The sequence below is a fragment of the Alexandromys fortis genome, unplaced genomic scaffold (assembly GCF_014885135.2).
Source record: "Alexandromys fortis isolate MF-2015 unplaced genomic scaffold, M_Fortis_MF-2015_v1.1 scaffold_242, whole genome shotgun sequence".
In the NCBI taxonomy this organism is placed as follows: Eukaryota; Metazoa; Chordata; class Mammalia; order Rodentia; family Cricetidae; genus Alexandromys; species Alexandromys fortis.
This window is the reverse complement of record NW_026068123.1, coordinates 892828-908794: the sequence shown is the minus strand read 5'-3', so window position 1 is coordinate 908794 and position 15967 is coordinate 892828. Positions and strand designations below refer to the sequence as shown.

The following is a 15967-nucleotide window of genomic DNA, read 5'->3' as shown; positions in this document are numbered from 1 at the left end:
TGACCGTGTCGTCCCTTCGCCCCACAACTCCCACAGCCACGCCATCCCCCCAGTTTCATCACACCCACGTCCTGAAACTCCGAATACCCCATCCCAGACTCCCAAATCAAAAGTCATTCTCACCGTCATCATGCCTAAGTCTTAAAGTAATGAGCCAAAACATTAAATGATCACACAAAACAGTTTCTTTCCATAAAGCAATAAATATATATATTTCAAACTCTGTACAACAGACTGGAAAACAAACTTCCAAGAAAAAGATTAACACTCACTATTCTTTTAACTGATTCCAAATGTTTTCCCCTCCCCCCTCCCAAGCCCAAAGTAGGTGGCTCACACTTCAGGTCTCTGTGCACAGCCTGCCAAGGTCACCAGCTTCCAGGAGTTCAGGAGGTGATGACCTCACTCTGAGGCAAGGGCTTTAAACCTCTGCCCTGAGGTCTCCGCAGCCAGGTACAGGGAAAACTGAACCGTTTAGGTGGCTGTTGCCGGTAGGAGCCCCTTCTCTGTCAAACACACCAAATGGAATGAGAAAAACAAAGAGAAACGTCCCCCAAACACACTCACTCAAGAAACCAACACCAATAAACCACAGACAGCTCCTCCCACTCCTTTCTTCAATGGAAGGAGTGAGGAGCGAAAGTTTCTTTCCTCCTTTTGTTGACTCTTAACTCTGAGAGGCTCCCTGGCTGGAGACAGTGGCCCCGGGTCACACTGGGATCACCATGTGCCTCTGCAGGATGTCCATGAGGTTCTGAGCCCCTCTCTGCCGGGCCAACTCCAGGGGGGTGAGACCCGAAGCGTCCCTGTGATGGAGATCAGATTCGGGAGCTAGGAAGCTGACCACGGAGGCGTGGCCCTCTCGTATCGCCAGATGGATGGGGAGCGAACCAGTGCCGTCCAGGGCATTGACATCAGCACCATGCTCCACCAGGACCTTCAAGGTGTCCAGGAACCCGGTGCGAGCTGCATCGTGCACTGGACTGGTACCAGAGGCATCCTGGACATTGGGGCTAGCGCCTTGCTTCAGGAGTTCCAGAGCAACTGCTGGACTTCCAAACATCATGACCTATGGGGGTAGGGAGCAGAAAGTTAGGAGGTTCCCACTGGAAAACAAATCCAGAGTGCCAGTGAGGGGTCCTTCAGTGAACAGGGACACCCCAGGAAAGACAGCCCTCCCCCCATCCAGGGAGCTGTTTAGGACCCAGGTCACGCACACCCAAGGCTCACTGAAGATAGAAAAGACCCTAACTACAAAAGTGACTCTCATGAAACTTTAAGGGGCCAGGCATTGGGACCACTCCTGTAATCCCTGCACTTGGAAGGCCCAAATAGGAGGATAGCCTCAAATTTAAGGCCAGCCTGATATACAGAGTGAGACCTCTCAGAAATAATAATAATAAAAAAAAGTAATAAAGAAGAAACAAAACAAAGAGAATAGAAAGGAAGGGGAATGGGGAAAGGAAGTGAAGATAAAAACTCTGAAGTAGCTGGGCGGTGGTGGCACACGCCTTTAATCCCAGCACTTGGAAGGCAGATGAAGGTGGATCTCTGTGAGTTCTGTGAGTTCGAGGCCAGTCTGGTCTACAGAGCAAATTCTAGGACAGGTTCCTAAGCTATCTTAGGAACACTGTCACAAAAAAAGCAAAACAAACAACAACAAAAAGAAAACTCTCAAGGAACCAGGAGCCTCTCTCAGGAACAGGGCTATGGGAGATCCTAGAACTGCTAAATCCCTCAGGTAATGCAACTCCACCCATCTTCTGAGAACTATTGAGAATTTTTGCCAAAAAAAGATGCTCTAGGGAATTTGGGTCCCCTTTGTCCAGGGACTTTAGACATCGGCATGATCTTCAGAATGTATGAGCATCCATGTAGAAGTGGAACCCCCCCATAAATGCCACCCCACATTATGGGGTCTTCAAGCAATAGGGAATTTTTGTAACTGGGACACTCAGAAGATTGAAAAAAAAAATCCACACCACCTTCAGAAATGAAGACGTCTCCTCACCCCCAAATAACCAGAGACCCTTAAAAAGGACTCCTACAAAAAATGGCTATCTCCTACTTTTCTGAGATCGAATGTCTTTTTAGAAGTCCCAAGAAATGAGCTGTCCCCAAGGACTGGCATGAAAAGAAGCTGAACCCCAACCCACCCGCGGAATAAAGGTCTGCAGCGAAACTGAATCTTCTAGGCTTGATGACTAGGAATTCTTTAGAGCTGAAAAGTCATCCCCTCCCCCACCCCGCCCGCACCACCCCACCCAACATTGGTGCAAACAAGGAATGGTGCTCAGGGGATCTCCAACCCCGGTCAGGAGACTAGGAAGGATGCGGTGTGGGAGCGGGCTGTCAGCCAGGCCTCACCTGCAAGGCCGTCTTGCCGAAGCGGTTCAGAGCGTCGGGATGCACCAGCTCCCGGTGCAGGAGGCGGCGCACCTCTTGCACGTCGCCACGGGCCGCTGCACCACTCAGCCGGTCGCCGACGCGGACTTCTTCCAGAAGCATCGTGACACGGGTGGTCTGTGAAACCCACCCAGTCCCAAGCCCAGTCCAGGTCAAGGCTGAGGAACCAGCAAGCGCTGGATCAGAACACTAGGGCTTCCCTTCCCAGGAGCTGCAGAGCCACTGGGGCCTACTCTACGATGACTCCCCGGCCTCAGACCCTTCGGTCCCGTACGACCCGGTTCTCGCACCCGGCTCCTCCCCCTGTCACCGTGAGAGGAGGTGAGGAACCCCGCCCAGCCCTAGGGCGCCCGCCCCTTGGGCCGGGTCTCCCCATACTCACCCTCCCTCCTTGGCCTGGGCGGGCGTGGTCTGCTCCGAGCCGCTCTCACCGGCCGCTGTAGTCAGCCGTCAGCAGGCGGAGGACCGCGTCACACGCCCCGCCTAGAGCGCCCTTGTTTTCTTACGAACTCGCAACACAGTAGCGGGAGCCGGTTTGCCCAGCGCCCGACCTCCATAAGCCCCGCCCACCGGGGGACCCAGCCAATCAGAGTGCGTTGCCGGGAAGGTTTGTCTCGCCCATAGAGGTGGTGCGCCTCGTGATTGGTCAGCGGGCGGCAACCGGTGGGGCTGCCCGCCACCGCAGGGTGTTTGGTTTTTCAAACCCGGCGGGCGGGAAAGAGAGGGACGCTTTAACTGACCCCAGGAAAGAAGTTGGAGACTGGCTAGCGCGGGCTGATCCTGGGTCTTTAGCGCCTCCGGGAGGAATGGAGGCAGGACTGGAAGCTCTCAGAACTGCAATATTCTATTTATTTATATACCCCGGAAGTCCTAATGCGCTCTTACTATGAGTCGGGAACTTAGTTCATTCATTTTACTGCTGTGCAAGAGGAACGGCCTCCTGGCGGTCAGGTGCGCGCCTTCATATATTTTTTTTTGTTTGCTTTAAATTTATGAGACAGAGTCTCACTATGGCCCTGTCTGGCCTGGAACAACTCACAGATATCCACCTGCCTCTACCATCAGTGCTGGGATTAAAGGAGGAGGGGGCTTTTTTTTTTTTTTTTTTTTTTTTTTAGAAAGTGTCTTGGAGCTGGAGCCAGGCAGTGGGGGGCCTTTAATCCCAGCATTGGGAGGCAGAGGCAGGCGGATCTCTGAGTTCGAGGCCAGGCTGGTCTACCAAGTGAGTTCCAAGACAGGCTCCAAAACTACACAGAGAAATCCTGTCTCAAAAAACCAAAAAGAAAAAAAATCCAGGAAAGCAAGACAGAAGACAAGTCTTATCCATTGAAAGACATCCTGTTCTTCCAGAGGACCCAAGTTTGGTTCCCAGCATCTACACCAGGCAGAGGCAAGAGGAAAGAGGAGTAATGAAAGACAGTCAGACCCTGTCTTCAAAAAAAAAAAAAAAAAACGAGCCAGGCGCCCGGTGAGTCAAGGCCAGTCTGGTCTACAAACCTACAAACCGAGTTCCAGGACAGCATAGACTGTTACACAGAGAAACCTTGTCTTGAAACACCCCCCCCCCAAAAAAATCAAAAGAAAAATATGCATGAGCAAACGCCCTGAGGTTCAAAGTGTGTGATGAGATGGAAAGGGAGAATGGGTGGGTGGGCAGGTGGGCAGGTGGCTGCAGAGTGGTGTGCAAAACAGACACCTTCCACTTTTAACAAGATGGGAAGGGCACCAGGGTTAAGTGGGGCAGTTATGGACTGCGGGATTTTAGAGTGACCTCTGGTGGCTACAGAGGGGACCAGAGAGAGATAGGGAACAAAGGGGAGGGTGCAGAGGAATCAGGGTGCAAGATTGGCGACTTATGGTCAGTCCCAGTCCATAGCCAAGAAGCACATCCACAGCTTTTAGATTTATTTCAATGACACCTAAAGCTCAGATGGAGGGCCAGCAGGGCCTCGGATCAGCAGCCCAGAGCTGCCCAAGGCAGGTCATTGCAAGAAGGCACTCGTGGAGGGGGAGGGGCTGTTCGGCCCTCTACATGTAAAATCAGGGAGAGCTCCAGTCTAGACAGCTGAGTGAGAGGTACCAGGTGCTGGCTGCCAGAATGTGTTGTCAGTGCCTAACCCAGCATGAACACACACACACACACACACACACCATCTCTCTATAGTCTGCAGTTCAGATCTGGGGAGAGAGAAGCCTCATGTTCAAATCCCCACTTCTCCTTTTTAGCTGGTACGAAGCTGATAATCTGCAGAAAAAGATGAGCAGGGACCATCTTAGAACTGAGAAAGGGGAAATAGAGTCCTCCAACACCCACAAAATCTATCCTGGGTCCCAACGCACAAAATTACCCCTGGAAATATTTCACAATGCTTAATTAAGGCTTACAGGTTTGGGACATGGGTGGCTGGATGGTAGAGTTCCTAACTATTGCATGTAAAGCCCTGATTTCCATCCTATTGCCATAAAAAAAATAAATTAAAAAAAAAACTTTGCTTAGATCAGGATGAGTTCCACACAGGCGCCTTCCTCTGATCGCCAGGACCATATGCAGGCAGCATAAGTGCTAAGTGTCACCATCTTGTTCAGACCTTATGGTCACCATGAAGCCAGCTCTCCACCCCATTTTAAAGATGTGTAAGCTGAAGCGCAAGGAAGCATGCATGGTAAGGGAAGGGTTTGGGGCAAAACATGCTGTTTTGGAACTGTCCCAAATATCATCAAAGTCATCAGTTCCCATGCCCTTCATCTCCTTGTATAGCTCATTGTCCCAGAGAGCCAGGCTCTTACCCCCACTCTGGGTGATGTAGCGAACCCAGGGCAGGGCCTGGTACCCACTTTTCTCGATGATCTTCATGTAACGGACCTGGAAAACAAAAAAAGGAGTGGCCAAGAACTAGGGATGTAGCTCAGCAGTAGAGCTTCCTTCCAGAGTCACTGGTGAGGAGCTGGGGTCTGAGTCGTGGGAGAGTCCCTGTCTAGCCAGTCCCTGGGTTCAGTCCTGGTATGGGGGGTTATTGGGGAGGGTGACTAGCGGTGGAAGGAAAAGTGATGGCCTGTGTCAGAACACACAGGACATACTTTAGGGTACAAAATGACACGAGCTGGGCATGACAAGCGCAAAGAGGGAGTGATCCAGGCCAGTAGGGAAAAGGAAGTACAGAGGGAAAATACAGGACAGAGCTGGGGACAGGACAAGAGAATACTCTGTGGGCCGGGGGGGGGGCAGGTGAATAGTGACTGAGCAAGGGGAGGCAGAGAGGGGAGAGCCCCAGCCTGAGAACAGAGGAGGCAACACTCAGAGCAGAAGACAAAGGGGGGGCCTGACATGGAGACACACCCTAGGGCTCTCACCCTAGAGCTTGGGAATCTAGACAGAAGGGTATTCTAAACTCAAGGCCAACCTGGGTTGTGTGGTGAGTTTGAGACCAGCCTGGACTCAGAGTGAGTCCTTGGCTAGCTTGGGTTCCAAACAAAATAATAACACCTGCTGTGGGGGCGCATGCCCCCAATCTGAGCACTCTGGAAACAGAGGCAGGCGGGTCTCTGCTTGAGTTCAGTGCCAGTTGGCCTACAAAGTGAGTTACAGGTCAGCCTGGCTACAGTGAGATCCTGTCTCAGAAAAACAAAAACGGGGGCTGGAGAGATGTCTCAGTGGTTAAGAGTACTCTGGCTGTTCTTCCAGAGGACCCAGGTTAGAATAAAACACTCTGTAACTCCAGTTCCAGAGGATCTGACACCTTCTGACCTCCACAGGGACTGTACGCACGTGGTTCACAGACATAAGCAGGCAAAACGCTGATACACATAAAATAAATAAAAGCTCAAATGAATAAGTAAGATGTGAGATGAGAGGTGATTGGAGCCTCACCTGGATGCCAGAAACGGTAAAGTATGGGATCTCAAACTTGACCCCAATAGGTGGCCGGCCCTCCACCTCCTCAGTTTCCACGCTGGGGAGTCCAAAGTGGGCACGCATCAAGTACTCTTTGCCACCCTGTGGACACACAGAGGCATCAGACTCTGTGGGTGATCCGCCTCTGTCTCTCAGACAACCTTCACAGCAGCCTCCACAGAGGATCATCCATTATACAGATTATACAGAGTTAAGAGAGCTCACTGAGACCCATAGGAAAAGTCTAACTCCTGTCCCTCAACTGGAGAAAACAGGTCAAATTTAACAATGGCTGGGTTCAATGGCAAAGGTCCATAGTTCCAGTTACATTGGAAACTAAAGCAAGAGAATCAAAGAATACAAGTTCAAGACCACTCTGGGGTACAGAGTGAGACCTTGTGTCAAGAAACCAACGGTCCTCAGGAGGCAGAGGCAGGCAGATCTCTGTGAGTTTGAAGCCAGCCTGATCTACAGAGCAAGTTCCAGGTCAAGGTCCAAAGCTACACCGAGAAATCCTGTCTCAAAAAACAAAAAAGAAACTAAGGGCGTGCAGAACAGAGGTAGAAGCAGGCAGATCTCTGTGAGTTTGAGACCAGCCTGGTCTACAGAGCTAGTTCCAGGACAGGCTCCAAAGCCACAGAGAAACCCTGTCTCGAAAAACAAAACAAACAAACAAAAAGAACAGTGGTAGAACAATAGGGTGTTCAGCCCCCATGTCTCACTCTCACGTAGGCATGCATGCATGAATCACCAACCCTGAGGTGCAGCTACAGCTTAGTTGGTAGTGCTGCTCTGGGTTCCATACCCAGCACCACATAAACCAGGTGTGGTGGTACCTGTGCTCCTGGCACGTAGGAGAGAGAGGGAGGTCACACGAGACCTTGTCTCAAAAGAGTAAAGATGTGACTGGAGATGACTCAGTGGGGAAGAGCACTTGCTGCTCTCCCAGACAACCCACGTTTGGTTCTCAGAAGCCACAAGGCAGTTCACAACCAGCTCAGTTTCAGTGCCGGGGACCCAGTGTCTTCTCTGACTTTCATGAGCACAAGGTGCACACATGATGCACATTCTATATACAGGGAAAACACTTACACATATGAAAAGATTTAAAGTCAGCTGGGCAGTGGTGGCGCATGCTTTTAATTCCAGAACTTTGGAGGCAGAGGCAGGCGGCTTTCTGTGGTTCGAGGCCAGCCTGGTCTACACAGTGAGTTCCAAGGCAGCCAGGGCTACACAGCGAAACCCTGTCTTAAAAAACAAAAAATGAACAAACAAACAAAAATTAAAAAGTCAGTAATAAAAAAAATAAAGGACTGTCAAGATTATGAAGCAAGACACTTCCGGCCAAGCCTGCCACCCTGAGTTTGATCCATTGGGGAGGAGAGAACCAACTCCTATAAGTTATCCTCTGGTTTCCACCTGCACCCCATGGTGCATGCACGCACACACACACACACGAAATTACCACAGAATAAAGCCACTAGTGCTCAGAATGTGGAGAATGTGGTCACAATTGGACATTATAACACACACTTGGGAGGCAGAGGCAAGCAGACCTCTGTGAGTTCAAGGCCAGCCTGGTCTACATAGTGAGTCTAGGCCTGCCATGGATACACAGTGAGACCCTGTCTAAAAAACAAAAACAACAATATCATCAAAAAGAATGTGGGTCAACTGTCATCCATCCCATTTCACAGATGAGCTGAGTCTATGAAGGAAACACCAGGAACCAAAGCCATATCCCTAAGGACTTATGGGGAAGGGAGATGCTATTTCAGGAAGGTTCAGTTTCTCCACCTTGGTTTGGTTTGGGTTTTCAAACAGAATCTCATGTAGCCTAGGCTAGACTTGAAGTAGTTATGTGTTTTTTTATCCTCCTGCCTCCACCTCCCAGCTGGAAGGAAGGCAGACACAGTCACATGTGTACCCCCTTCTTCAGCCTCCATGATAGCCATGTGCATACTGATGAGGTCCTCATGTGGTGCAGGCAGCCCCACCACCACTAAAGCCCCTCTCACCCTGGGTCCCACCTTTCCTATACTCACAGGGAAGGACTTGATACTCCAAATGACCACATTCTTCTCGGGCACATACTTGGCACTGCCCACACTAGTCTTGAAGCGTGGGGAATCTGCATCGCTGGGTACGGGCACAGATATTTCCACGCCATTGGCCACTGACTGCTTCTTAAATTGTCCCTTAGCCTGTCAGGAGAGAGAAGGAGGCAAAAAGAACTCAACCTGAGCAAGATTAGTGTTGGATGCTTGTGATCCCAACTACTCTGGAGGCTGAAGCAGGAGGATGTCAAGTTCAAGGCAAGCCTGGACTATAGAGACAGAGTTCAAGTCCAGCCTGGACTATAGAGACAGTGTTCAGGGTCAGAAAAAAATAATGACAGCTTGAATTTTGCAGGAAAATGGATGGAGCTAGAAAACATTATTTTGAGTGAGGTAACACAGACACAGAAAGACAATTATCACATGTACTCACTCATAGGTGGTTTTAAACATAAAGCAAAGAAAGCCAGCCTACAAACCGCAATCCCAGAAAACTTAGACAACAATGCGGACACTAAGAGAGACTTACATAGATCTAATCTACATGGGAAGTAGAAAGTAGAAAAAGACAAGATCTCCTGAGTAAATTGGGAGCATGGGGACCTTGGGGGGAGGACTCAAGAGGGGAGGGGAGAGGCAGGGAGGGGAGCAGAGAAAAATGTAGAGCTCAATAAATATAAATAAAAAAAAAAAAGAAAAGAGGGGCTGGAGAGATGTCTCAGTGGTTAAGAGCACACTGGCTGCTCTTCCAAAGGTCCTGAGTTCAATTCCCAGCAACTACATAGTGGCTCACAACCATCTATAAGGAGATCTGGCGCCCTCCTCTGGCATGCGGGCATACATGGAATGTTGTATACATAATAACTAAATAAATCTTTAAAAAAAATAAGAAAGAAAAACAAAAAACAAGGAAGAAACCTAAAAAAAACAAAACAAAAAAAAACAACAACAACAAAAAAGAAAACACTAAGAGCCCTACATCTTGATGTGTAGGCGACCAGAAGTGATCTGACACTGGGCATGGACTGAGCATGTGTGAGCTCAAAGCCCGCCTCCACAGTGACACAAGGCCACACCTACTCCAACAAAGCCACTTCCTGTGAGTTTATGGGGCCAATTACATTCAAACTATCACATCATATAAATTATGAAAATGTCATAAACTGGGTGGTGGCAGCAACAGCGCACGTCTGTAATCCCAGTACTCAGGAGGCAAAGGCAAGCGGATCTCTGTGAGTTGGCTTCTGTTCAGACCAACTTGGTCTACTTGGCAAGTTGCAGGACAACCCAGGGCTACATAGAAAGAACTTGTCTCAAAAAAAGAAAGAAAAGAAAAGAAAAGAAAAGAAAAGAAAAGAAAAGAGAAGAGAAGAGAAGAGAAGAAAAGAGAAAAGAAAAGAAAAGAAAGAAAGAGAGAGAGAAAGAAAGAGAGAAAGAAAGACTGACTACCTGGGCAGTGGTGGCACATGCCTTTAATATGCCTTTAATTTTAGCACTTGGAAGGCAGATGCAAGCAGATCTCTGTGAGTCCGAGGCTAATCTGTTCTACACAGTGAGTTCCAGGACAGGTTCTAAAGCTACACAAAGAAAACTTGTCTCAAGGGCTGGAGAGATGGCTCAGAGGTTAAGAGCACTGGCTGCTCTTCCAAAGGTCCTGAGTTCAATTCCCAGCAACCACATGGTGGCTCACAACCATCTGTAATGAGGTCTGGTGCCCTCTTCTGGCCTGCAGGTATACACATAGACAGAATATTGTATATATAATAAATAAATATTTTTTTAAAAAAAATCTTGTCTCAAGAAAGAAAAAAGTAGCCAGGCATGGTGGCGCACGCCTTTAATCTCAGTACTCAGGAAGCAGATGCAGGTGGATCTCTGAGTTTGAGGCCATTCTTGTCTACACAGGGAATTCATCCAGGGTTACACAGTGAAATCTTGCAAAGATCTGAACAGATGGCTCAGGGGCTAAGAACATTAGCTGCTCTTCCAGAGGACTCCACTTTGAGTCTCAGAACCCACATGGAGGCTCACAACCATCCATACATAACTCCAGTTCCAGGGGATCCAGTGCCCTCATCTAGTAGTCTCTGTGGGCACAAGGTAGGCAAGTCTTGCATGGCAGACATACATGCAGGCAAAACACACACAAAGTTAAGGAAAAAAGAGTTAAAAACATGGTGCCTGTGCGGAGAAAGACTCCTCCCAGAGCTCACCTTGACCATGATCTCCACTCGGCTGTGGGAGAATTTCTCAATGACTGACTCGATCCAGATCAGGGGTTTGACCTGCAGGCGGAGGAGGCAGTGCTCAGCGATCCTGACGCCTGCCCTCGATCCACTGCCCACCACGTCCTTTGTGTCGGCCTGGGCCCCATCTCACCTGGGTGCTTAGGCGATAAGACATGAGTTCAAAGTCCCCATCCGGGGGGATGAAGGAGATGGTTCGGTCATTGTCAAAGCGTGAAAGCCTCACACACTGGTGGAATTTCACATCTTCCAGCTCCACAGACTTATTTTTGCTCCCTGAAACTCGGAGTGGAGAAAGCAGAGTGACCCTGGGGCTGAGGAGTGTGCTCCACCCCACCTTTCCTACTGGGTGCTACCTTCTCCAGTCTGTAGAGGAGGCCCAGGGCCTGGGCTGAGTGGTAGTGGTGGGACCTGAAACAGAAGCACAGCATCTGGCTCCCACCCCAACCTTCTATTTTCATTTTATTCTTCTAAAAATTTTATCAGGATTTTTCTTTTTTGTGTTGTTGAGACAGGGTCTAACATAGCCTTGGTGGTCCTAAAATTCCATATGTAGACCAGGCTGACCTCCAAATTAGAGATCCGCCTTCATCCCAGGTGTAGGATTAAACACATGAGCCACCATGCCCAGCACAAATTTTAGTACTTTTAATTAGATGGAGGTTTGTGTCTGAGTGATTGCATGTGTAAGCGTGTTCGGTGCTCACAGAGGTCAAACATGGTGTCAGAGCTCCTGGAGCTGGGGTTATAAATGGTTGTAAACCACCTGAAGTAGGTGCTCAGATCCTCTGCAGGAGCGAGAAATGTCCTCAGACACTGGGAGCATCTCCAGGCTCTAATTTTCCCTTTGTACTGTGAGTATACTGTGTGTATGTATGTATTATATGAATTCATGTGTACATGTGGAAACCAGAAGTTCTTCCCTAAATTATTATTACATTTACTTATTTATTTGGGAGGTGGGGCATGCGTGCCCCAGTGCAAATGGAGGTCAGAAGACAGCTTGAAGAAGTCATCGCTCTCATTCCACCATGTGGGTCCTGGTTACTGAGCCCCGGCCCTTTTCATGTTTAACAGATTGCTGTGGATGTGTGAGCATAGGTGTGTGGCTGCCACGCCTCTTCCTTCCCACCCTGTCAAGGCTCCAGGTTCAATCTAGCTGGCCTGTGAGCTTCTGGAAGATCCTCCTGTCTCAACCTCCACTGCATACATTAGTGCTTAAATGGGGCTGGAAAGATGGCTCAGGGGAAAAGAGCACTGCTGCTCTTGAAGAGTATCTAGGTTCAATTCCCAGCACCTTAATGGGGCTGACATGTATGTAATTCCTCAGGTACCAGGGGATCTGACACCCTCTTCTGGCCTCTGTGGGTACTACATAGACATGATACACATACAGAAAAAAATACCCATATACATAATAAATGAACAAATAAACATGTAAACAAAATATTTAAAAGGAGTTGGGCAATGGTAATACACACCTTTAATCCCAGCACTCGGAAGGCAGAGGCAGGTGGATCTCTGTGAGTTCAAGGCCAGCCTGGTCTACAGAGCTAGTTCCAGGACTGGCTCCACTCAATAAAAAAAAAAAAAAAAGGAAAGGAAAAAAACCCTGTCTTGAAAAAAACAATAAATTAATGAATTTATGAATAAATAAATAAATAAAAGATCTTTAAAAGGAATGCTGAGATTTCAGATGTACACCAGCACTTCTGGGTTTTTCTGTGTGGGTTTCATTCAGGTCACTGTGTTTGTGGCCAAGCGATTTCCCTGTTCAGCCTTCTCTCTAGCCCACTGTCTTATCTTTTGACACAAAGTGTCTCATTCAACCTGGAACTCACAAACTAGCAAGCAGGGCTGGCCAGAGCACTCTGGGGATCTCCTCCAGTGTCAGAGCAGATAAACACCACCACCACGCATACCCTTTGTATTTGATTTGTTTTAGGGACAGGGTTTCACCATGTAATCGTGGCTGTTCTGGATCTTGTTATGTAGACCAGGCTGACCTGGAATTTACAAAGATCCACCTGCTCCGCCTCCTACATGCTGGGATTAAAGGTGTTTGCCACCACTGCCTGGCTTCTATGCCTGCTTTCTTATTTATTTGTTTGTTTATATTTTATGTGCATTGGCATTTTGCCTGCATGTATGGCTGTGTGAGGGTGTCAGATCTTAGAGTTACAGTTGTGAGCTACTATGTGGGTGCTGGGTCTCCTGGAAAGGAGACCAGTGTTTTTGACAGCTGAGCCATTTCTCCAGTCTCCAATGCCTGGTTTTTGTTTGTTTGTTTGGTTGGTTTGGGTTTTCCTCAAGATAGGATTTGTCTGTGGAGCCCTGGTTGATCTAGAACTCACTCTGTAGACCAGGCTGGCCTTGAACTCATGGAGATCAGCCTGCCTCTGCCTCCTGAGTGCTAGTATGAAAGGTGTGCTTGGTATGATCTTCTGAGACAGGGTTTTATGTAGCCCAGAACAGCTTCACATTCACTAAGTAGTTGAGAATTACCTTGATTCCTGCTTCTACCTCCCAAATTCTGGGATTACTCTTGTGTAACACTATGCTTGGCTTGACTTGGCTTTTGTTTCTTTGGCTTTATTTTACAGTGTGTATGCGTGTGTATATTTGTATGCGTGTGTATATTTGTATGCGTGTGTACATGTATACATGGACACCGGAGGACAATACCAGGTGTCTTTCCTCAGGTGACATCCACCTTATTTTTTTTTTTTTTTCCTGAGACAGCATTTCTCTTTTGGCCTGGAACTTGTTGATTAAGCCCCCTTAGCATTCTTAGTGTGGCAACCATTTATCTCTGCCCATTTCTTATAACCCATCTGCTACCCTAACCAGATGACACTGAACTCCTCACCTTCCTGCCTCAGCCTCCAGAGTGCTGACATTACAACATGGATTACTCTGTCTGTCTGTGAGATGTTTAAATAATATTAACCTGTCTGCTCCCACTAGAATGTCAAGGCCAGAAATGGGCTTGGTCAGCAGGCAGCTCCCATTAACAACGAAAGCATTTGCTAGGTGAACTTTGCTGCTGAGACGCAAGGCTCCATTATGAGAGAGCATGTGAACACTTATCTCAGAACTGGCCTCTGTCTAGGGGTAGCCCCTCCCCGGGAAGGGGTTCCCCCCAATCTTACGGCCAGTAAGCTCAAAGAGCACTCGGTCATTGAGGCCCAGCCGCAGCTCTGGCATCCCAGACAAAAACACCTTCAGCTTGATGGTGCCCACAATCTCGCTGAGCAAGACACTGCCATTAGCATTGACCTGCAAAGGGGGTATCCCAATATGGGGTGTCAACAAGTACAGAGTCCCCCCTCCTGCCCCCAGGACATGAGGCACAGAAGCTCACCAGAAGGTTAACAGACTCTATGACGTCAATGAAGACCTCATTCTTCTTGTACTTGATCCCCTCGGAACGCCACGACACGGCATTGGTGACTGTGGATGGTACTCGAGACTTGCCTGTCTCCAGCTTGTTGCCCTGTTGTGTGATGTACCTATGGGGAAGAGCAGTGAGGGTCTCAGATAACCAGGGACCCCTCAGAGGGAGAAGCCTCCCGGTCACAGGCACCTTCTCGTACTCACTCCTGCAGGATCTTGCTGTCTGTGGTTTGCGGAAATCCGAAGTCCATGAGCTCGTCCAGCAGCTCGTACACAATGACAAAGTTATCACGGATGCTCTCCTCCTCCAGCTCCTTAAAATACTCACAGAAGACCTGGGTGTGGGGTCCCAGGGGGCACACTCAGCCAGTAAGGTAGTATGGACCACCTACTTACTCTGTGCCTGGGCTGCAAACAGAGACAGGCTCTCTCCCATGGAGCAATTTAATGAGGAAAAGTGATAGCCACGGGTGATGGGGTCAATCATATCCAACATGTCAGCGTGGGAAGGAAACAGCAGCGGAAACCTACACCTCGAAGAATCTAGACTGACAGCTAGAGGGGTTGAAATGGGTTTTCTGGGTGTGGGGATGGTACAGGGGTTGGAAGAAACCAGCACCTTGCTTTAGGTCAGGACTCTAGAAATGAGCAACACCCCAGCCCCTCCCTGGGGATTCTATGCAGGGTCTCTACAAAGGAGCTACACCCCAGCACTCCAGACTGTTGCTCGGAGACAGGGTCTGGCTATGGAACCTAGGCTGGGCATGAACTTTCCATCCTCTTGCTGTAGCCTTCAAAGCTCTAGAATGAGAGGTCTGATCCATCTTGTTCTCCCTAAGAAAAAAAATGTGGAGGCCACGTATGGTGGTTCATGTCTTTAATCCCAGAACTCAGGAGGCAGAGACAAGGGGTCTTTTTGAGTTCAAGGCCAACCTGGGCTATATAGTAAGTTCCAGGATTAAATAGAGAGACCCTGTCTTAACAAACAAAAAAGTTGGGGCTGGAGAGACATTCAGGGGTTAAAAGCACTGTGTCCAGGTTCAGTGCCCAGCACCAAGACAGTAGCTCACAACGGTCTGTAACTCCAGTCCCAGAAGAGCCAACATTCCATCCAGGCCTCTGTGGGCACTGCATCCCTGAAGCATATAGACATACGAGCAAGCAAAATACCCATATACATAAAATTAAAAGTAAATAAATCTTAAATAAAGTGTATATCTTATAGATCCATGTTCCGCACCACAAATCTGTGTATCTGTCAGGTGTATAGGGCCAGTGATGTGATGCAACGGAAGAGAATAAAACGAAGTAAATGGATGTAATTCTCCAGCAGATGAAAAACCAACATCAAAGCAAAACAGACGAGACAGATGGCTTAGCAAGCAGTCACTCGTTACCAAACCTGATGACCCTGGGACCCATATGCCGAAGGCTAGCTGTCTCCTGATCTCCACACCCATACCTCACACACATGTGCACACACACTTGCCAGCGCACAGACACACACACACAAAGAATTAACTGAATACATGTAATACATTCCAATAAAAAACTAGGTACACCTGTGCCTGGAAGTTCAAGGTCAGTTGGGCTGCAAGAGAGCCTGTCTCAAAAATAAATACACAGACATGACTACTTGAACTAAATTGAGCAGTCAGCATCCTATTATGGAGAGGGATGTAGGAGACACCACCACTTCTGGGGATCTATAGGCCATTAATGGTTGCTAGGGTGGGGAGACATCTTTTTTTCTTTTTCTTCTTCCTTTTCTTTTCTTTTCTTTCTTTCTTTCTTTCTTTCTTTCTTTCTTTCTTTCTTTCTTTCTTTCCTTCCTTCCTTCCTTCCTTTTTGTATGTGTGTGTGTGGTTTCTCTTCATAGTCCTGGTTGTCCTGGAACTTGCTCTGTAGACCAGGCTAGTCTCTAACTCATAGAGATTCACCAGCCTCTGCCTCCCAAGTACTGGGATTAA

The 15967-nt window shown here is 48.4% G+C and overlaps 2 protein-coding genes across 3 annotated transcripts in view; both read right to left on the bottom strand.

Moving 5' to 3' along the window:
- Nucleotides 1–197: 197 nt before the first annotated feature.
- Cdkn2d (cyclin dependent kinase inhibitor 2D) lies at nucleotides 198–3450 on the bottom strand. Its single transcript, XM_050125555.1, has 3 exons — nucleotides 2789–3450; nucleotides 2368–2523; nucleotides 198–1069 (listed from the first exon to the last, which is right to left on the bottom strand). Exons 2-3 carry the CDS (start codon nucleotides 2506–2508, stop codon nucleotides 710–712), a joined length of 501 nt encoding a protein of 166 aa, XP_049981512.1. The 5' UTR covers nucleotides 2509–2523; nucleotides 2789–3450; the 3' UTR covers nucleotides 198–709.
- Nucleotides 3451–4296: 846 nt separating this feature from the next.
- Nucleotides 4297–15967, bottom strand: part of Ap1m2 (adaptor related protein complex 1 subunit mu 2) — a 16033-nt gene continuing 4362 nt past the window's right edge. The window contains exons 4-12 of one of the 2 annotated variants that reach the window (XM_050125552.1): nucleotides 14202–14332; nucleotides 13966–14113; nucleotides 13754–13880; nucleotides 10735–10883; nucleotides 10569–10640; nucleotides 8344–8502; nucleotides 6275–6400; nucleotides 5194–5269; nucleotides 4297–4651 (exon numbers count right to left, since the gene is read on the bottom strand). In XM_050125552.1, coding sequence (XP_049981509.1) covers nucleotides 4629–4651; nucleotides 5194–5269; nucleotides 6275–6400; nucleotides 8344–8502; nucleotides 10569–10640; nucleotides 10735–10883; nucleotides 13754–13880; nucleotides 13966–14113; nucleotides 14202–14332 — 1011 coding nt within the window. In that variant the 3' untranslated portion in view covers nucleotides 4297–4628. The remainder of the gene's footprint in view (nucleotides 4652–5193; nucleotides 5270–6274; nucleotides 6401–8343; nucleotides 8503–10568; nucleotides 10641–10734; nucleotides 10884–13753; nucleotides 13881–13965; nucleotides 14114–14201; nucleotides 14333–15967) is intronic. The other variant, XM_050125553.1, reaches the window with a different exon arrangement.